Here is a 21,999-nt window from a genome sequence, read left to right on the forward strand (position 1 = left end):
TATCAAGTACAATATAATATATATTTTACAAATTAATCCACATTAAAAAAAGTTGTTTTGATTTTTCCCATTTGTTCTGTTTTTCTCCCATCCTTCTTCATCTTTCATTGTTTGTCTGTCATTTTTTTGTCATGTGTCATCTGTCATCTCAAACAGATGATTGATGACTGATGATGGAAATGACTTCCCCCAGTCATCCCTCCATGGGTGTGGACAACGATAGATGATGGATTGAGACGAAATGGATGACAGATCGGCAATAGGGAAATGGTTGGAGGCATTAACCATCTCCTCGGCACCTTGGGAACTCGTGCAGCTTTCCTCCTAATAAGGAAATTCCGACCTTCTGCTCCCTCCCTGTCCCCTCTTCAGTTGGTCTTTTCGATCCGATTGGTGATCCAGTGGCAAACTAGTCGGCTCCTCCTTCGAGATCGCCATCCCTCATAAATTAAAACTCGAGCATTAACATCATCCTAATTGGACGGTCACGACTAGATCGATTCAATTCGGTCCGATCCGATCTGTTCTGATTGTCAAAACAGGGATGACGATGATGATGACGATAAAAGATCATGAACGATGACGTTAAGACCCCGTCTGGTACGTCATCTGTCCCATTCAAACAAATTCAAGCATGGTGACGGATGACTGAACGGGACGCTCAATTCTTTATCCGTCGTCTGTCTCCGAAGTTTTTATAGTTACGAAAATTACGTCGTTTTTCCCGCGCGAGAAGTTGAAGAATCGAATCGAGCTCTCACTTCCAAGCTTGCAAGACTCTCTTCGTCCGATCTTTCGTTGTTTTCTCTTCGATCAAATCTAGGCCATGGCTCGGCTGGACTCGGATCATGCTTTGATTCTGGTAACTTTGGAAATCCTTCTGCAAAATTAACCAGGTCAGTTTTTCTCTCCTCACGCTGTCTTCCGGATCTTCTTTTTTGGGCGGAAAGTTTTTAGGCAGGTTTTTCAACTGCCAAGCTTCCAAGCTTTGCGATAACTGTAATGTGTGCAGCCCCGACGCGGGTTTGTTCGTTGATCTAGTTGAAGATTTACCGCCTCTTTTTTGAGCTCAATTTAATCGGATATGCTTCTCAGCCTGTCAGTTCCTATCAGTTTATCCATTCAAGTGTCTAATTGTATTAATCTTATTCTCAGTCGGTCAGCAACCAAGTGATAGTCGAGCTGATTGAATTGACAAGAGCCCATCTTTCGGGTTAAATGTACATGAACCAATCTTTTGGATTGTCTACCCCTTGTGGATTGTCTATCCGTGCCACTCATTTGTTTCTTGAGGTTGCCATTTTTGGAAACCTTATCTACCAGAGTATCACATCGAACTACTGTAGACTTTGATGCACTCATTGGAGTTGTAGCAGTGAGATCCTCCTCTGATCGGGTCTCTTCGTCTGGTGATCTTCTTTTGGCGTCCATTTTTTGTCAGCAAGTCTCTGTTGGTGTTGAAGAGAGTACATATTTTTCTGTAATTTCCTTTTCTTTTCGTTGCATCTCCACCATGTTTTGAATGGAATTCCATCCATCAGCTTGAGGCGGCCCTTCAAAGTAAGATGATTCTCGTAGTTTCCTTTCTTACCTTTCTTAGGATTCTTATCCATATATAAGAGTGCGGATCCTCAAGTTATTTCCGTCTGATAGTTGAGTTATTGGCTTTACAATACATTCAGTCCTGACTCCCAGGAGGGTGGTATGACCCCCCTGATTCTTTCTCTCCCTGAGTCTTATTTCTATCATTGCTCTTGAATTCAACACATTTCATGTCCCCTAAGTCACCCATTTGTTACTGTATATTTATTTTGGTATTAATGTTATCCCTTTGACTTCTCTTTTCAGGGAAATATAAACCATCATCAGGCCCCATCAAAGACTGACATGTGGCAATATGCCAGAGACACGTGTTGGAGCTGATATGCCTCAGAAGCAAATGGATAACAGTACGTGTCATTCTGCAAGGACAATTGTTGGTAAGGATGAGCTGTTTAGCCCTACTGAACATAATTATATATCTGAGAATTTAAAGGAAGCAGCTGGCCCAAGTGATGCAGCCAAAGCTGAACTTTTGAGTAATGTTTTTGGTCACAGAGTTCGACCGGCTCTAAGCTCCAAACACTGGCAAATCTTTGGAACATGAAAGTTCCTCTTGTCTCCCCATGGAAGACTCCAAATGTGGAACCTCTTGGGAAAGACAAAGCTCTGCAGCATCTGGTGTTCAGACTCAGAGAAAGGAGGTGAATAAAGGTAATGCGAAGAGGAGAAGGTCTGAGTGGAAAGAATCTTCTGAGATTCTTGGGAAAGATCCCGAGCAGTCAGACTCGATGAGCATCTTGCTTAGTTCATTGAAAAAAAAACATATTGGACAACCCGTGGTTCTAAAATGCCCTCCTCATGAAGATGGGAATATTTCAATTCCTCGCTTACCAAATACTTCACAAAGAAAACATGCAGTTCCACATTTCTCAGAAACACTGGTAGAGTCTCCAACTAGTGCTGCGAAATATTTTTTTGGAACAGAAGTGATTGTAAATGGCTGCAACCAGAAACATCGCCATGGCTCATTGGTTAATAAGCAATTGCCTTCTTCTCTTCAAAAGACTAGCCTTCTGAGCCCAGAACTCTCCTTGCTTTGTCCAAGTAATACTTTTTCGTGTTCTAAGGGACATATCCGGCATGAACCAGCTCCTGGGGATCGAGTTACCTTTCAAGAACAGAATAAGGCTACCTGCATGGACGAGAGGACCAGCAAAGTAATGAAGTCAGAGCTTCCTATTATGAACACTAACAATGCTGAAAACAAAAGCTCAACTCCATTTGTGACAAAATGCCTAGGACCACATTTCACAATAAAGGACGTGGAGAACCGTTTAAGAGATGTACACGCTGAAAAGATTTTGTCTGCGCCAGAACTGCCTGCCCGTACCAATAGTCCTGGTACCCCTGTTGTTACCGGAACCAACAAAATAAATGTTCAGAGAACCCCTGAAATTCTTAAACAGTACATTTCTGAAATGAAGAGTACCATCAGTTTTATCCACGTAAGAAAGGTCAATTTTTTGAATTAATAAGAAACATATATTTTGGGATTTAAATCATTGATTCCGATTCTGAAACAGTGCTCTTGAAAATATCGACTACTTTTCTGCATCTGTAAATTTAAAGCCCATGGGTGTTTTACTGAGCCTTAACAACTTTTAGAGAATGGCTTACATAAACGTTTATTATTGTTGAGGTCTCTGGTGCATAAGGCAAATAATCAGAGAACTTTGAAGCATTTAGTGAGAATAATGTGTTAATTATTTTCTTTTATAGATTTCTTTGTTTATCTTTCGAAACATTATACTTGGTATTGTCGGGTCCTTTTTGTTTTGACTTGAATTCCTGTTCCTGAAATATTAAATTCCTGCAGACCTTAGATAAAATGGCGCCCTCTCAGCATGTTGTAGTGGAAGTTGCTAATTTTCTTTGTAAGCTCATCCAAGAGTTTAAGGATGAACCTGTGAACCATGCATCAAAGCTTTATATGGTAAGCATCATAAAGCCTAGGCTCACGTTCAGACCAGATCTTTAGATTTATTAAGATTTCCTCACTAAATTTGTGGGTTGTTCCAGATAAGCGAACATATGAAAATGATCAGAAAGGAGCAGTCATTGCCTTACCAAATGATATCAAGGTGAAGTGTTGGTTAAAATGTAACTTGGGAGTCTTAATCTTTGTGATGAACGGGTAGTCATTGCTTTTTTTTCCAAAATTTCTCCATGTCCTCAAGAAACGGCTTTTCTTACGCAGCATCTTTAAAATATATATTTTCTTCATCTTCTGTAATCACTTTGTAGTCTGCATTATATCGTCAAGAATTCCTTACCTTAAAGGATGTTAAGATCTAGTAATGAGATTTCTTCAAAAATAAGTAGTAGAATGAGTATGGCTCCAGGGGGAGCGTGAATTCACTGTATGAATAAATGTCTAGCGACTAAATGACAGATATTCTAGATTCTAACAGTTGAGGGATATAAGTTTTATTTGCTGACTGACGAATGCTTCTGCTTTCCTCTTTTGGCGTCCCTAGAGTCACCCATTTCCTCTTATCTTATCGGATCTGGGCTTATGGAACTGTCCTTTAGCTGATGCACTTTGTATCTATCAATCTGATATATAAGCCTGCCGCTTTGGGGTGGAAACTTGGTATTCTTCAAACTTGTCCCTGTTCACCTGGTCCCTGTCAGAGGGAGTGCAAGAGTCCTTTGTCGTCCTGTGTTTTTAAAACTTCATCGGCTTTGAAGACGCCAGATGATAGATTGGAAAAAGGAAGAAGTACCAACTTAATGAAAAAGGTCTGCTCCTATTCAGCATATATGTGGAATACGAAATGGGCCACAGCCAAAAAAAAATGTGGAGTACAAAATGGGCCACAGCAAATGGGTCCTTTATGACATTCTCTTAACGGATTTCATACAGTGAATTTTCTAATAGAGAAATGAGGCAACGGGGAAGCAGAATTACAAATAAATGACGAAAAAAAAGAACTGAAGTTTTAGCTCAAAAACGAAAAAATAGAAGTAGTATCTGTCCTACGGTCACTCCACAAGCTGGTAGGTAGATGCATTAAACAACCGCTTGGACAATAGCCTCTGGAAAGTGAACTTTGGTACCCCTGTAAACATATTTGCTACCTTAATTGCATATTTCATCTTAATACTTCATTCTGGAGTGCTTTGCAGAATTGCTGCTAATGTCAGGCGCTGCATACTGTCACGAAACAGTATAATAGATTGATTTCTTAGGTATTATGAAGCCAGCAAGAGTTCTATTTTTTAGAAGAAAAAATGGTCAAGAATTCTTGGTATCCACAACCCTTCACAAACTACATTGGGAACTGCTCAAAATATGCTGCTTGATACAATCCTACCTTGGGTTAGTTTCGCCATGTTAGGCCATCCGGGCAATTTTGTTCTTTTGGTCTTTCAGTATTTCCTTTCAATAGGACAGCCTCCGGGAGGGCATTCAAAGAATATAATGAAATTGAAGTCCCTTGTCTCTCCTCCTTCGATGTCTATGAACCATCTTGCCCTCTGTGATATTCGTCCCTCCTGATCATCTCTACTTCAGTGTCTTCAGGTGGCCCATCCCTAGTCCATCCTTAGCTCTTCCATTCAACCTCTCCCGGGATTATTCCTGTTTGTTTGTTTTTTAGTTATTCTCTTTGGTTCTGTTTCGTCAGGTGTTCATCCCTCGTTGTATTTCAAAAAAAATAAAGTTAATCTCTTTGGTACATCCATTGATAGTGGGCCGCTGGTTATACATGATCAACTATTTCTCTTTTAGAGTTTTTCCCCAGATGGGACTGGCATGCTTAACTTAGACAGGCCCTGGCCTGCTTTGTATAAGCCGGTGTATAATTGGCTGAGGCAATATGAGAGACTTAATTTGTGATGTTTTATTTTTAGGGCTGCATCAAACCCTTACGGGACATGTGTCTGGCAAACATAGGGAAAGGGAAGGTGAATCAGAATCATTTTTTAAAAATATTTTGTAAACAAGAAAAGAACAATTCTTCATAGCAAATGAAAGAGATTACAGGGTTTTATAGGAAGCCCTAATGGGCTGACTAGAGAGGGCCCTTAATGGGCTAACAAGAGAGAGAAAATAAAGACATGTAATACTCAGATCAACACTCCCCCTCAAGCTGGAGCGTGGATGTTATCCACACCCAGCTTGGAACAGAGCTCCTCAAACCTAGGGGCATGAAGCCCTTTGGTGAAGATATCTGCAAGCTGTTCAGCGGACGGAACATAAGGCGTGCAAAAATCTCCCGATTCAAGCTTCTCTTTGATGAAATGGCGATCGATCTCGATGTGCTTTGTACGGTCATGCTGAACGGGGTCATGAGCAATGCTAATCGCCGATTTGTTGTCGCAGAACAGCTGGACAGGAGAGGGAACTGGACACCGTAGCTCACGAAGAAGCTGGGTAATCCAAAGTGCTTCACACAGACCATGCGCAAGGGCACGGAACTCCGCTTCAGCACTCGATCGAGAGACCACTTTCGCTTCTTGCTCCTCCAAGTAATCAGATTGCCGCCAAGAAGGTGCAATACCCAGATGTGGACCGACGATCAACCACAGAGCCGCATAATCTGCATCGGTGTAGACTTCAAGACGCAGGCCGGTATGGCGACACAATAATCCACGGCCAATGGTGCCCTTCAGGAAACGGAAGAGACGATGAGCAGCATGAAAATGGCTCATGCGAGGAGTCTGCATGAACTGACTCAGAACACCCACTGAATATGCAATGTCCGGGCGAGTGGGTGAGATAAAGCAGTTTTCCCACAAGTCTTCTATATGGGCCAGGCTCAGCAAGCTCCTCATCCGCCGGCACCAAGTCGATGGTTCGCATCAATCGGTGTCGAAGCAGGCTTGGCGCCCTCCTTTCCAAGCTCACAGAGAAGGTCCACCGTATACTTTCTCTGACAAATAAAGATCCCGCTGGAAGAATAGGCCACCTCTATGCCAAGAAAGTACCTCAACGGGCCAAGATGGCGAATAGCAAATTCGACGAGAGATACATAGCCAGCTCAGTAATGGTCGCCGATCATCACCCGTAATAATGATGTCATCCACGCATACACAAGAAGAATAGCGACTTCTGACGTGGAATGGCGGTAGAAAAGGGTGTGATCACCATTACACCGACGGTATCCACGACGCTGCATGGCCGCCGTGGAAACGACCAAACCAGGCACGAGGAGATTGCTTCAAGCCATATAATGCTTTCTTCAGGCGACAGACAACAGATCGCGGAGACGATGGCACTAAGGAAGTGTAGCCAGGAGGTAATGCCATGTAGATCTCGGAGGTCACCGCGCCATTCAAAAAAGCAATCGTCACATCATATCGTTGCAAAATCCAGGCGCGATCCGCAGCAAGGGCCAATAAGATAAGCACAGTATTCAGCTTGGCGACGGAGCAAAGGTCTCTGATAATCAATGCCATGTTTCTGAGTGAACCCTTGTGCCACAACCCGGCTTTGTGGCGCTCAATAGAACCGTCAGAATTATGCTTCACAGCAAACACCCAACGGCTACCCACGAGATGCTTCCCGGCCGGTAGAGGAACCAGATCCCACGTTTCATTGTGAGCAAGAGCCTGAAGTTCTTCCGCCATGGCCTGACGCCAATGCGGAAATGAAAGGGCAATGTCCACCGTCTTGGGAAGGGAAGTGGCATCAAGGGAGGTGAGAAGGGCATGATAAGAGGGTGAGAGGCGATGAGAGGAGATAGATTCCGCCAACGGATAGAGGGGAGAGGAACGGGAAGAGGGCAGCACGGCTAATGAGGAGGTGGCAGGAGGGGTGGAGGTTGAGGTAGACGGGGCAGCAGGAGACGAAGAAGGAAGCCGAGGCTTGCGACGAGCAAGGGTAATACCATAGCGTTTTTCAGGCGGGCAGCGACGGATAGGGAGCGGAGGAATCGAAGAAGGTGCAGTAGAAAGGTCGAGCGCAGGAGCAGATACTGGAGGAGGCTCCACAGGAGGGACTGAGACGGCGGCCGGAGGCGGGTCGGGAGGCACAATTGCTGGAGGAGCAACAGGCGGAGACACGTCGGGCGGGGCCGATGAAGAGGGACGAGGGACGAGGATGAGGAATTCGAGTGGATCGGAGGGAGATGGGGACGATGAGGGTTCAGGAGAGGAGGAGGAATAGTAGGGAAGCAATTCATCAAACGTGGCATCTTTGGTGACGACGAACCGACGAGAGGGTGGATGATAGCATAAATAGCCTTTTTGGGTGGAAGAATAGCCAACAAACACACACTTGATAGCACGGGGATCCAGTTTATCACGACCAAGTTGGTGGTTGGGCGCATAGCATACACATCCAAATACACGAGTAAGATGAGTTCGGAGAGAGAGAGTTGGAAAGGAATGCTGAAGACGGTCAATGGGAGTGGAGTAGTCAAGCACTCGAGATGGAAGGCGATTAAGAAGATGGATGGCGGTGGAGACGGCTTCCCCCCAAAAATACTTGGGCACATGCATATGGAAGAGAAGGCTCCGAGTCATTTCAAAGATGTGACGGAATTTTCTTTCGGCAACGCCATTTTGCTGTGGTGTATAGGGACAAGAAGTTTAATGGATAATGCCTTTGTCTTGGAAGAAGGTGCTTAACGTGGTGTTAACGTAGTCTTTAGTATTGTCGGAGCGGAAGCGACGAATCGATATAGAGAATTGAGTTTGGATAAGGGAGTAAAATTGGGGAATGACACGAGATATCTCCGATTTGTTCTTCAAGAAATATGCCCACGTGAATCGAGTAGCGTCGTCAATAAAGATGCATAACCATCGAGAACCGGAAGTACTATGAATAGGGGAAGGCCCCCACACATCGGTGTGAATAAGGGAGAATGGGGTCGAAGAATGAGAAGACGAGATAGGATACGTGGTACGATGATGTTTGGCAATTCGACAAGCAGTACAAACAAAACGGTCCACAGAATGGCCTTGAAAGAGTTTAGGAAAGAGACGATAAAGAGTAGCAAAAGAAGGATGGCCGAGACGTCAATGAAGAAGCCACAAACGCTCGTGGGAAGCCGAAAGGGAAACTGCCGCAGCAGCAAAAGCAAGAGAACTCGAACAAGGACGAACAAGATAGAGCCCCTCATGCTCCTCAGCAATGGAAATTGTCCTCCCCGACACCTTATCACGATAAAAACATGAATTAGGAGAGAAGGTAAGGTCTTGTTTCAAGTCGCGAACAAGGCTAGCTAGGGAGAGAAGATGGTGAGTAAGGCGAGGAACATGAAGAACTTTAGATAGATGCATAGAAGAGGAAAGGGCCACACGACCAATACCCGCCACGGTGAGAAGATCGCCGGAGGCTGTTTTAACTTTGGAGGAGCCAGAAACGGGTGCATAAGTTTGAAAGGCTCAAGGATTTGGGGTCATGTGGGCGGTGGCACCGGAATCAAGAAGCCAAGTGGAAGAGAAAAAAGAATGGCCAGGAGGGGATGTAGGTGTGGGAAGACTGGTGGACATACCTGTGTGGGCCAAGGAGCATGAGCCCACGACTGGAGGATCAAGCAAGCGGCGTAGACGCTCCATCTCTTCCGGAGTGAATCTAGCGGGCGAGGCACTAGTCGGGAGAAGACCGTACAGCATAGGCACTTGACCCGGGGGGGGGGCACGGACGAGGCGGCTGCAGCAAGGTTGCTCGTGCGCGCGCTCGCTGAAGCTTGTAGCACGCCTCCTTAGAGTGACCTCGCTTCTTGCAGTAATTGCAAAACAACGGCGATCACCTGTGGAGAATCCTCCGTCCGAGCCGCCGGATCACGTGGCAAAGAGCCGGGTGGTGGAGTCAACGATGGGCGTGACGAAGAGGAATGAGCTACAAGTGCCGCCGGTTCTGGGCCTGCTGAAAGCGGATTCTTCAACCCGCACACTGTGGAGCGCATCCTTGAAGGTAGGACCAGTCTCCGATGAATAAGCTGAGCCTGCATAACTTCATATTCCGGGTTCAGTCCCATAAGAAACTGGAAAACCCGGTTGAAGAGTATATTGGCGGTCCACCGAATGGGGTCGGGCGGCATGTAGTCAATTTCATTCCACAACGAAATGAGCTCCGCATCGTACTCCATGATAGACCGGTCCCCTTGACGCAGGTTAGCGCCCGATGTACCAATTGCATGCAGTCGCAATGTTGTGCTTCTTGGAGTGGCTCTCAAGTGCTGCTTCCCAGACCGCCCGAGCCGACTCTAGAGACATGAATTCACCTTTAACACTAGGTGAAATACTGTCCAAGAGCCAACGATGAACTACCCCCTCAACGTCCAGCCAGTCATAATACTTGGGATCGGTCCGGGAAGGTCCGTCTTCTAGAAGATGGCGCATGAGACGCCCTTTTAAAGTTATCTGGACATACTGGCGCCATTGCAGGAGATTGAATCCAGTAAACATACCATCCGGAGGCATCCGAGGCAAAGAGGATGGTCCAGAGGAGGATGACCAATTCCCGGGCTCGAGAGGCACCGCAGATGCATGTGGCGTAGATACCGGCATCGAGTCTGGCGTAACAGTAGAGGTCTGGGCTTGAACCGGGTTCGTCATGATGAAAGCAGAGTAGACCACAGTCAGAAGGCGCCGGAACGACGAGAAGCCAGGACTGCAGGTGCCGAGACGTCGGGCGCCGGGACGTCGGGCGCCGGGAAGGCGGGCGCTGGGACGGCGGTCGCCGGGACGGCGGGCGCCGGGACGACGGTCGCCGGGACGACGGTCGCCGGGAGGGCGCGAGCCAGGGCGGCGCGAGCCGGGAGGGCGCGAGCCGGGGTGGCGCGGGCCGGGACGGCGGGCGCCGGAGCGGAAGACGCTGGGACGACGGATGTCAGAACGGCGAGCGCCTGGGAGGCCCGGAGCGAGACAGCGAGAGACCGGAGCGCGAGATCAGGCGGTCGTGAGAACCGCCGAAGATCGGAGCGCAAGGTCGAGCCCAGGAAACCCAGATTAGGGTTAGGGTTAGTGCTCTGATACCATGTAAACAAGAAAAGAACAATTCTTCATAGCAAATGAAAGAGATTACAGGGTTTTATAGGAAGCCCTAATGGGCTGACTAGAGAGGGCCCTTAATGGGCTAACAAGAGAGAAAATAAAGACATGTAATACTCAGATCAACATATTTAAAGGGATGATCACCCGACGATTTTTGTTGTTGTCGTTGCTGTGGAAGATGTGCCATGAGAAGCTGGACTCATGTAGTATAGACCATCCCATACCCTAGCTATCCCATGCTTCAGGCCCGCAACCTTGTCACAAAGGAAGGCATTCATCTCATAAAAAATGAGCCTATACAGAGCTAGTTGGGCTAACCGTCAGATGGAAATGAGGCTAACACATAGATGTGGAATGTGTAGGACATGCGTTAGACGGCCAAGTGGGTCAAGTTCAATGCTACCAATGTCTGCTACTGTAAGTAACATGCCATCAACACTTCTGAATTTTCTTAGGATGAGTATGTATTCTGTAATTTCTAAATACTAATCTTACGAGTCATATGACCAGTAATGCTAATCGTCAAATGGAAATAAGGCTAACACATAGATGTGGAATGCGTAGGACATGCGTCAGACGGCCAAGTGGGCCAAGTTTAATGCTACCAATGCCTGCTACTGTAAGTAACATGCCATCAACACTCTTGAATTTTCTTAGGATGAGTATGTAATTTCTAAATACAAATCTTACGAGTCATATGACCAGTAATGCCAGAGCCTTGGATCCATGAGATTTTTTTTGGAGATAGGTTGCTTACAATTGAAAGACATTTGGAGTTACCTGGAGCAAGAGATGTTGATACAATAATATCAGTGGCCTTGAGCTGGCGCCAAACCTTATTCAACTCATCTTGCAACATATTATGTCAATTTTTTTTCAGGGTGCTGATCTTCTGCCATGCTATTGGTTTGAGCCTCACTATTGCTTCTGCGGATAAGTTTATCAGTCCAGGAAGGATGGCCATGAAGTTTCCTACATATGTCCTTGGTATGTTGGGCTCTACAATGACTGAACCATGAATAATCTTTATTATCTCCTTGCAGCCCCTTCAGTGGATTCTGTTAGAGTAGACTATGTAGGCCCGATAAGGGCCTACCCATGAAGGCCATATAGGCCTACTTCATCCCTCTCTCACTCTACTATCTATCTCTCTTATTGGGCCTATGTTTAGCCCATCTATCTCTCTTCTCTCTCTTCATGTGCCTTTATATGGCTCGTATGTCATCGTCATAATCTATGAGAGTTCCCATGTTCCTACATGGTATCAGAGCCTAGGTTGATGACCTAGGGTATCTTCTGCATTGGCGTCTAGGGTGGCGGGGGTTTTCCCCACTGCCGCCCTGCGTCTCCTGTCCGCTCGGCATCTCTCCTGCGATCTTAGATCTCGTAGTTCTTGAGTTCTTGCTCTAGATGGCTGCAATCAGTTTCGATTCACTAAAGCAGTACTATGCAACGGGCACTCTTGTCGTCGGCTACGCTCTTCCTTCGAGTTTGCTCTCTTATTTGACTTCAACATTGGGCGTTTGGCTGCTCGGGAAGAAGAGTCTCCTCCAACACGACCCATTCAACTGGGCCACGGCCAAGAAATTCCTCCCCGCTGCTGCAGTCTTCTACCTCACCATATTCACAAACTGGTGGCGTGGACGCCATCGCATTGATACCGGACGCGGCGCCGCCATCAACCGAAGTCAACGTCTCCGCCACAAACACACCGCCACAGTCAACCGGCGTCAACACCTCCGCCACAGACACGCCGCAACCGTCTCCGCTACGCACGTCTCCACGCACGCACACTCCTTCGCGCATCATGACATGTCGCCAACGGCAGATCGACAACTGCCCCTTGGCGTGACATGAAGCACTTCTTGCATCTTTAATTTCTCGTCTTTAAATTGTATTTTCTCGTTCCTCCAAGGCCTATATGAATAGGCCATTGTTTCAAAAAACAGTTAGGCAGTCATTATTCAAGAATTGATTTTGTTTTAACTCTTCTTGGAGGACTGCCTAGCCTCCCCTATCCCTTCTCCACTCCTACCGCCGCCGCCGCCGCCGTCATCGTCGTCGTCGGCCTCCCTCCGCTCTCTCTTCTCCTTCTTCCTTTGTCTCGCCCTCTCTCTTTCTCACCCTCTCTTCTCTCGTCCATTCCACCTTGCGCCCTAGCGCCAGGCCACCACGTGCCCAAGCGCAAGGCCGCCCAGCACCCTAGCGCCAGGCCTTCCTGCGCCAAGGTTCTAGGCCACCCAACGGCCGCCGCGTCGCCACCGACCGCCCGTGCTAGGGACGCTGTGCAGGCCTCCAACCCGACCGCCCACGTCCGGGACGCCGTCGGCGCCACAGCACATTGAGCATACCGTTTTGGTGTCGGGGCGCTGCCCCGCACCCCACAAGGGGGCGACCCCTCCCTTGACCCCCCGCCAATTGAGCGCGCAGTTGGATCCGCGACCCCGCATCGAAGCGCCCGTCATTCGTCAAGCTTTCTGCCAGGGCCGTACAACGCCCGAAACGCCCAGACTCTCTTGTCCAGTAGGCCATTCAACGCCTAGATTCGCCCAGTCTCATCACGATCAGAATTCCCCGCAGCCTCTTCACGCACTACGCTGCTGAGGCATGCCTGAACTCTTTGGTGTCGAAGTGTTCCTCGTCCAGTATTTCTAGAGAAGTCTCCACCGCCGTCAGATTTGATTTGGTTTGGATTTCCCCAAATTCTCTCTCGTTCGTGAGTTTCCCTCGTGACGCGAATTCGGATATTGATTTTGGTGCTTCGGCATCGTCGCAGTGGGTGAAGACAATACTCCCGCCCTCGACGAGGATCGGAGCTGCACCACCAGTATTTCATCAATTTTAAACTCCGAATTCGACCGTGTGGATTTCTGTGGGCTGTTTTATCCCTCCCTTACCCAATCCATCCATTGCCTTCCCTCCGTCCTTATCATTTCTCCGTCTCTCCAGTCGTCCTACATCACCAACACCAATCTTCTTCGCCACGCAAACGTCGATACGTTCATCGTGTTCCGATCCTTGACCCCTTTGCTCATTGTCGTCGCTGATACCACCTTCAGGAAGCAGCCATGTCCTTCGAAACTGATGTTTTTGTCTCTCTTCGTCATCTTGAGTGGCGTAACTGCCCATGTGATGAATGATTCGGGATTCTTGCTCACGTCATACTCGTGGGCAGTTGTGTATTTGGCTACGATTACAACTGAGATGGTCTACATCAAGCATGTGGTGATGAATCTCGGATTGATCATTTGGGGTTTTGTTCTTTAAAATAATCTGTTGTCCTTGATGGCGTCGCCGCCGTTCTGGTTGATTACTGGTGAGCAATCGGATTTCTTTGAAGCTGTTGGGTCCAAATCTGGGAATATCTTTAATATGCAGGCTGTTTTGGCTGTTTCTCTCTTGTGTTTATTTGGGCTGTCCATTAGTTTCTTCGGGTTTGTCGCAAGGAAAGCAATTTCGGCCACTGCGTTTACTGTGACTGGAGTTGTTAACAAGTTTCTTACTGCTGCAAATCTATCTCCGGCATCCCTCATCGGGCGGCGGTTCTCCCACTCTCGCGACGGCGATCTCTCTCTCTCTGTGTGCTGTCGTCTCCAGCGGCCCTCCTGTGCGCGCTTTCCGGCGCGCGGCCATCTGTCTGCTGCGTCCTCCCCTGCTCAGTCAATCTCTGCGGTCTTCATCTCCAGGTGGCAATCCATCCAGCGACTCCTGTCTCTATATTCGGTTGATCTCTCTTCATCTCCTGCAATCCTCTCACCGCTGGACAGTCTCTCTCAGCATTACCGCTCGCCGGCCGGATCGCCTGCCGGCCGCCTGCTAGTCTTCCACTGTCGATCGAATCCGCAGCCGGCCAGATCGCCTGCCAGCTGGATCCGTCGCCAGCCATCCGCCAACCTTTCACCAACAGTCTGCTGCCATCTGCCCGATCAGGCCCTCATGCTCTCACCAGCCGACCAGATCACTAGTCGGCCTGATCTGCCGCCCTCCCAATTGATCCAGGTCGATCGATCGATCCAGATCCAGCCGATCAGGATCACCTCATCTCCGGCCGCCTCCGGCCATCTTTGGCGCCTCAGACGTCTCCGATGGCTTCTGGTTGCCTCCGGCCATCTCGGCCGCCTCCGGCAGCCTCCGACCGTCTCCGGCTGTCTCCAGCCGTCTCCGGCCGCTCCGGCAGCCTCTGGCCGTCTCCAGCCGTCTCCGGCCGTCTGCGACTGTCCCGACCGTCTCGGCCGTCTCTGGCACCTCCAGCCGTCTCCGGCCGTCTCGGACCGGCCGGCCGTCTCTGGCCGCCTCTGGCCGCCCTCGTCGGCTGCCTCGGCCTCCTTCCTCTGGCCTCGGTCACTCCTGGGCGGCTCTCCAGCCGCCGCTCTCGGCTGCCCGCCAGCCGCCGCTCCCACCGTTGCCGAATCACCGAATCTCCGCCCGCAAGCTCGCGGGGAAGAGGGAGAATATCATTCCATCCTCCATCAGCGTCTTTCCATTGGGCGGCAACTCCGCCTCAGTGGCGATGTTGTCTTCATCATTGGCGACATCTCTACCACATCGGCGGCACCTCACCCCATCGCCATCATCATCTAGATCGCCCGCATCCTCTCATAGCCGACATCCTCTCATTGCCAGCATAGCCTCATCGCCGGCATCTCCTCTCCGGCATCATCTCCATCGCCAGCATCATATTATCGGCGGTGTCTCCCTCATCTTGGCGGCATCTCCATCATCTCATCGGAATCTCCTTCATCTCGGCGATGTCTCTACCACATCGGCGACGTCCTCATCTCCATCATCGGCGGTGTCTCCTATACATGTGCGCTCCGGCACTCTCCGGGCATCACCCATACGTATGCGCTCCGGCACTCTCTGGCATCATCTCATTGTTGGTGGCGTCTCCATCATCATCGACGTCTCCATCGGTGATGTCTCCACCATCATCGGCGTCTCCATCCTTGGACGGCGTCTTCATCATCTTTACCCGGTGGAGCACCCACCATCATCATCCGGTGGAGCGCCTGCCATCTCATCTGGCAGAGCATCCGCCATCTCATCCGGTGGAGCACCCGCCATCTTATCCAGCGGAGCACCCGCCATCTCATCCGGCGGAGCACCCGTAATCGTCATCTGGCGTCATTTCAATCGGCGGCAGAGTCATCATCCTCGACGGCGTCTTTTCCATCGTTGGCGGCATCACTTCTACATGCTCTCGCTTCCATGTTTCAAGCTGAACATGGATGTCCATGTTCCAGCTTGGGGGGGAGTGTTAGAGTATACTATGTAGGCCCGATAAGGGCCTATCCATGTAGGCCATATAGGAATACTTCATCCCTCTCTCACTCTCACTATCTATATCTCTCTATCTCTATCTCTCTTATTGGGCCTATGTTTAGCCCATCTATCTCTCTCTCTTCTCTCTCTTTATATGGCTTGTATGTCATCGTCATAATCTATGAGTGTTCCCTTGTTCCTACAGATTCTACCATTGTCCAGTTGCTCTCGGATTGACCATGGGGGCCACAGCAGACATCTTCAGCCTAGATGCCCACTGTCACGTTGCGGTGGTCGGTGCAAACATGCAGAAGTTGGAATCATAGTTGAGGAACAGTCAGGGGTAAGGCCAAGGCCGTTTTCTTCTTTCTTAATCTGGGGAACAGTGTCTTCAAAGCTTAGTTTATGCTCTCAGTTGAATAATGGAGCACAAGCATTTTTAAACTCGGGTCAAAGTCTTTTTATGGACCAGTAGACTGGATCATGGAGAACAATATTTGTCAACAGAGTCAGAGGTTGATGATTCATAAAAATTGATTTCCTTTCACAATGCTCAGAGTTCATTAGCATAGTTCAATGCAGTGTGATTCTCTTGAAGCAAAGTTATTCATCTTCTCGCAGGGAGAAAGGTTGCTGAATAAATGTCCCAGATATCTTTGACATGATTATAATCAGAATACAACTCACTGATTTTGGAAAACATAGAATCTAAAATCCAGGTGATGAGGATATCCTCTTCACAGCGCCATTTAGCATAGTTCGAGTGGTCTCTTGTGGGTTCGTCTGTCAAGTGGTATAATTGACCCCAAGGACAAAAGGTGTTTTGAATCTACTTTGTCTAGTGATACAAATTGTGGCTAGTAAATTGACTTCATGGAAGATTTTACAGGAGATAGGCGCACCACTTGTTTCTTAAAGGCATGATGGAGGTTCCTGTAGTAGCTCCAGAATTGCCTCCTCCTTAGCCATGGACGGATAGAGAGAGATCAACTTGTGGAGATGGAGTATCACCCCAGATTATAGCAGACAGATTTACAATGGTCACAACACAAATAAACAAAGATGGCAGATATATCTTATGAAGAAGCAACAAGTGATGAGTCTGAGGAAGAAGTCTGAGTGAGAAGGGTCACTCCTGGGGAGGCTGCAAGAGTTTGGAGCTTACAAAGAAGACTGGAAATTGATGGTATGTCAGCAAGAGTGATCCAGGACAGCATGTGCAAGATGGTTGTTCAGAGTGAGTCGCTGTCATCGCCATTGAGCAAGGAGGCTTTTGCATTGAGCAAGATTGTGGCAAGAAGCCTTGCGAGAGCAGGAAGCAGCCAAGGACACAACAAGGCCATCTAGCAAGAAGCCGCGAAACTTGTTGAGCAGAAACCAGCAAGAAGCAGTGACACGGTCGTAGTGAGAAGTAGATTCAAGAGGGGGCTAGTGACACCATTGAGCAAGAAGTAGCGAGGCCACCTTCCTCTGATATCATGTCACTGTGAGGTGTGGATAACTCAAAGGAGAGAAAAGAGCAGAAAATGCTTTTCATAATACTTAGTTCCACTACCTCAAGGAATAAAAGCTGGAGTTAAGTTGGGTCTTGACAGTTAAGTATATGCTTACTGGAAAGCTAGAAAGACACAAGCCAGACCTGGACGCCGAACGCCTCCGGGTGGTGTTGATAGCATCCCTACTGACCTATCAAAGAATGAAGAGGAAGAGTCATCTAACAGAAACCACGCATGTCACTAGAACCAAAAGATTATGTCTTCAAAATTAACAGAACCACGAGAAGGTTATAAATAAAGGATGCGTCTACTCATCTCGCACCCTTCTTTTAGAAAATCAAGAACTTGATCGTGGCACAGCAGGAGCGGAGATCTTCCAGCCCAAGGAGGGGAGAGCGTTCGATCCAAGTCATTACTTTGTTTCATACATTGGAATTCCATCGATCTTGTATTGGAGATCAAATACAGATTTGAGTTTTCTTTGAGGTTTATTCTTTCTAGAGGGCAAGGCCTCAGCCTGGTTTTGTTTCAAGGATTATCGGACAAGATTCAGCAGTTGGGATGATTTCAAACATCAACTCTACAACCGCCTCAGATTACTATTGCGGGAAGCTTACCACCAATTGTTCAAGTTACAACAGACGGGTTCAGTGGACAAGGTCGTCTCTGCCTTTCTGGATCTCATTGGTTATCTACCAGAAGTATCAGAAGAAATGGAGATGCATGCTCTCTACTTGGCTTTACGACCCGCACTGCTTTCAACAACTCCATCGTCATGAACACTGAGGACTCTAAAGGGGTACTAGCAAACGATGATTATGACTCGTAGGCCGAACCACATCCCTTCGAAGAACCCCCTTGGAACTCTGTCGACTCCATCTTCAAGCTGTCACCAACATGTCATCACTGCACTCCTTTCAACCCAAGGGAACCATCTGGGACCAAGACATTGCCATCCTCATTGAATCGGGAGCCTCAGACAATTTTATCGACAACGCCTTGGCATGCAAGCTCGACCTGACGAGGGGAACTATGTCAAGGTCTCATAGGACTGACATCAACCAAGATGTTCAGATCCAAATCCAAGATTACACGACCACCATTGATTGTTTTCTGGTGCCCAACCTTTGTCTCAACGTTATCATGGGGTTCTCCTGGCTGCAAATCCTTAGATGGATGACAACCCAGTGGGATTTATTGATACTGAAAATTTTAATCGACGGCATCTGACACACATCTCGAGGAGATCCCAGCGTGACTCTACTGGCAGCCTCAGTGAAAGCTTTTCAGCACAAGAAGAATCCTGCTGTCGAGGAAGGTTTATACCGATTACCCTAACATTGTTGTCTCCTGTGTAGGATGTACGTGCAACTGAAGTATCCTCTCATTATCTGGCATGCTTCCCATCTGTCTTCCAGTTGACCATGACACTGCGGCTTCACTGGTCATGTGACCACGAGATCACTTATGGCCAGGTTCAGGCACTATCCATTGCTGTCCATATAGGTACTCCCACTTGCATGAAGTGGAAAAGCTGGTGGAGGAACAACTCAATGCCAGCATCATCCCACGGCCGTGCAGTCCATATTAAGTCCCGCACTACTTGTGAAAAAGAAGACAGGGGGTTTGCATTTTTGTGCTGATTACCGAGCACTGAACAGTGACCGTGCCAAACAGATTTCCAATATCTGTCGTCGACGAACTTCTCAAAGAAATCCATGACACAGATATTCTCTAAACTCGACCTCAAGTTCCGATATCATCAGATCCGGATGTGAGTCAAAGACATCGAGAAGACGGCCTTCCGTGGGCAGTTGGGACGCTACAAATACCTGGTAATACCATTTGGCCTCTGCAATGCCCCGGCCACTTTCCTCGCGCTCATGAATTTCACTTGGTCTTCTTCGATGATATTCTCATATACAATTGTCTAACATTGAACATCTTGAGCACTTGATGCTAGTTTTACAGATGCTCTCCGACCAGCATCTTTGCATCAATGCAAAGAAGTGTTTCTTTTGGCCAACCGAAGCTCGAGTACTTGCGCCATTGGATCTCTGTTGAAGGGGTTGCCACTGATATGCGGAAGGTTGAAGCAGTCCCTACAAGTGGGAGGGGTTGCCACTGATTTCCAGCTTGAAGATGAGCTCCTCGTATTGGGAGGGATTCTTGATACGATCCACATCGACACCTACAAATGTCTCTCTCGGCCTACCCAAGGTGACAACGGACCAGGCAGACCGACCCAACAACCAGGCCTTCTTGAGGCCAGGTCAACACCAGAGAAGGAGCTTGTCAGTGATTCTCACAACCATTGTCTTCAGCTCCCTCGCTCACAGTTCCTTTTGCAGACAGCAATCCCCGTAAACAAGGAACCCTCTACACAGCAGTTGGCGTGCATCATTTGGTCATTGCCTTGGCGTTGTTAACTCTGTCAATCCTCGCTCTTGTTCTCTCTTTTCTCGTGTTCTCCTTGTATCTCAACCTCTCAGTATATCTCTTTCTCAGAAAAGTGCAAGTGCATTAATATTTCTATTGAGGATTGAAGATACAAAGAGTCGTATCAGTACCACACCTGGAAGACATGAACATGGCATTGTTGATAAAATGGGTGGGCAAGAATACTGTACCAGAGGAAGAGATGGCCACAAAGGTCTTGAGAGACAGTTACGGTATAGAGCTGAGTTGGGAACTGTCAACAACCCCAATTAAGGGGGCATCCAGTTTTTGGCAGATTGTCCCACAAATTTAGAGCTTTTTTGAACCCAAACTGGGGAAAGAGCTTGCTTTTGATACTAGACAGATGACTGGTCAGGCCAAGGCAAGCTGCAGGAGGCTTTCCCCCACCTCTTTGTGTTGACATGGAATCCTCAAGCGCTGGTGCAAGATTGTTGGGACGACAAATGGAACCCGCTCATGAAGGGTGCACTGTCCGACCAGAGACTGGAAGACCTCGTGAACATGCAGCAATTAGTACTGCTCTTGCGGACCACCATTGGAACACAGGACATTTGGATATGGGTGGGCCATCAATTTCAGTTTGGGAGGTTTACAAAAAGGATCAAGGGGGTACAACAAAAGCGTGAGGCTATCATCTGTACATGCTGACGTCATAGAAGCAGAAGGTTCCATTAAAAGTGCAGATTTTTGGATGGCTGCTTCTTAGGAGATGAATGATGAATGGCGACCTCCGAAAGGACAGAACATGCATTGTGTCCCATGCGTGCCCAAAGAGAGGAAGACTGTTCCCACTAGTTTTTTGAGTGTTCTTTTGCAAAGGACTATGAGCATTAGTTGGGGAGGGGTGTTGGGCGCAGAGGATGCTTGGGGTGGAGAAGGATCCTCACTGTGCTCTGGGTGCTATGGCTGCACTGCAATGAGGTGGTATTTAAGGGAAGGACCGTGTTGCTGGACTTGGTACGACATGATGTGGAGAATTGTATATCATAATGCGTTAGTAGGAATTGAAGGACAGAAAAGGGACCACACTGATCAGTCATGTATTTTTCAGGATCATATATGTAGAATCAAAAGCTTTTTGATTGATTGAAAAAACATTAATTTCTTCTCATTGCTTAGGTTTATTATAGACAGAGACAGCGCGAGAAAAGACCATACAGCCCATAATGGGAAGATACATGAATAGCAATGGGAAATATGGCAATGGCCATATTTCCTCAAATTATGGACTCACGTGAGTGTCACGTGCAGCCCCTCGTTAACACCCTCCTCCAAGCGAAGGAATGGATATTACTCATTCCCAGCTTGGACACAAGTGACCCGTGTAGAACCCGTGGTAGTCCTTTAGTCAGGAGATCAGCAAGTCGTAGCTTTGTAGGGACATAGCTAATCTCCATGACTTTTGAGTCCAATTTCTCCTTGATGAAATGCTGGTCTATCTCTACGTGCTTGGTACGATCGTGCTGAAAAGGATCATGAGCAAGACTGATGGCTGACTTGTTGTCACAACGAAGTGTGATAGGACCTTTGGGTAGAAGCTTCAAGTCAGAGAGAATTCCGTGAATCCAAAGTGTTTCGCACATTCCTTTGACAAGAGCCCTGAATTCTGCTTCAGTGCTGGAGAGTGAGACCACTTTTTGCTTCTTGCTTCGCCATGTGACTGAATTCCCGCAAAGAAGGGAACAGTAGCCGGTAGTAGATCTGCAGTCCACCTGCGAGCCAGCATAATCAGAGTTAGTGTAAGTTTCCAAAGATACTGACTGACCTCAGTGAAAGGTGAGACTAAGTCCGATTGTCCCCTTCAAATACCGCAGAACTCTGTGAGCCGCCTGAAAGTGAGAGAGTTTAGGGCAATTGCATAAACTGGCTAAGAAGATTCACAGAATAAGAAATATTGGGTCTGGTATCTGCCAGATATATAATTTTACGAATAAGTCTTTGGTAAACGAATTGATGGGTTTTAGGTTCATTTTCATCTTGTTTAAGTTTTAAGTTAACATCCAACAGAGTGGCAAGAGGTTGACACTGAAGATGGTTTGTCTTGTTCAAGAGATCATATATATACTTCTGCTGAGAGAGTGTGATTCCACTTGGCGAGTGAGCAACCTCGATACCTAGAAACTATTTGAGTTAACATCCAACAGAGTGGCAAGAGGTTGACACTGAAGATGGTTAGTCTCGTTCAAGAGATCATATATATACTTCTGCTGAGAGAGTGTGATTCCACTTG

The 21,999-nt window shown here is 47.7% G+C and overlaps 1 protein-coding gene across 4 annotated transcripts in view; it reads left to right on the forward strand.

Annotated features, from left to right (window-relative positions):
* The first annotated feature begins 741 nt into the window (after positions 1-741).
* The window catches only part of LOC144705572 (chromatin structure-remodeling complex protein SYD-like), a 36,093-nt gene continuing 14,835 nt past the window's right edge, over positions 742-21,999 (forward strand). The window contains exons 1-5 of one of the 4 annotated variants that reach the window (XM_078578331.1): positions 742-896; positions 1,849-1,979; positions 2,098-3,056; positions 3,419-3,535; positions 3,622-3,683. In XM_078578331.1, coding sequence (XP_078434457.1) covers positions 2,166-3,056; positions 3,419-3,535; positions 3,622-3,683 — 1,070 coding nt within the window. In that variant the 5' untranslated portion in view covers positions 742-896; positions 1,849-1,979; positions 2,098-2,165. Of the gene's footprint in view, positions 897-1,848; positions 3,057-3,418; positions 3,536-3,621; positions 3,684-21,999 lie in introns of all 4 variants that reach the window. The other 3 variants (XM_078578330.1, XM_078578332.1, XM_078578334.1) reach the window with 3 other exon arrangements.

This window comes from Wolffia australiana, chromosome 7 (genome assembly GCF_029677425.1).
Source record: "Wolffia australiana isolate 7733 chromosome 7, ASM2967742v1".
NCBI lineage: Eukaryota > Viridiplantae > Streptophyta > Magnoliopsida > Alismatales > Araceae > Wolffia > Wolffia australiana.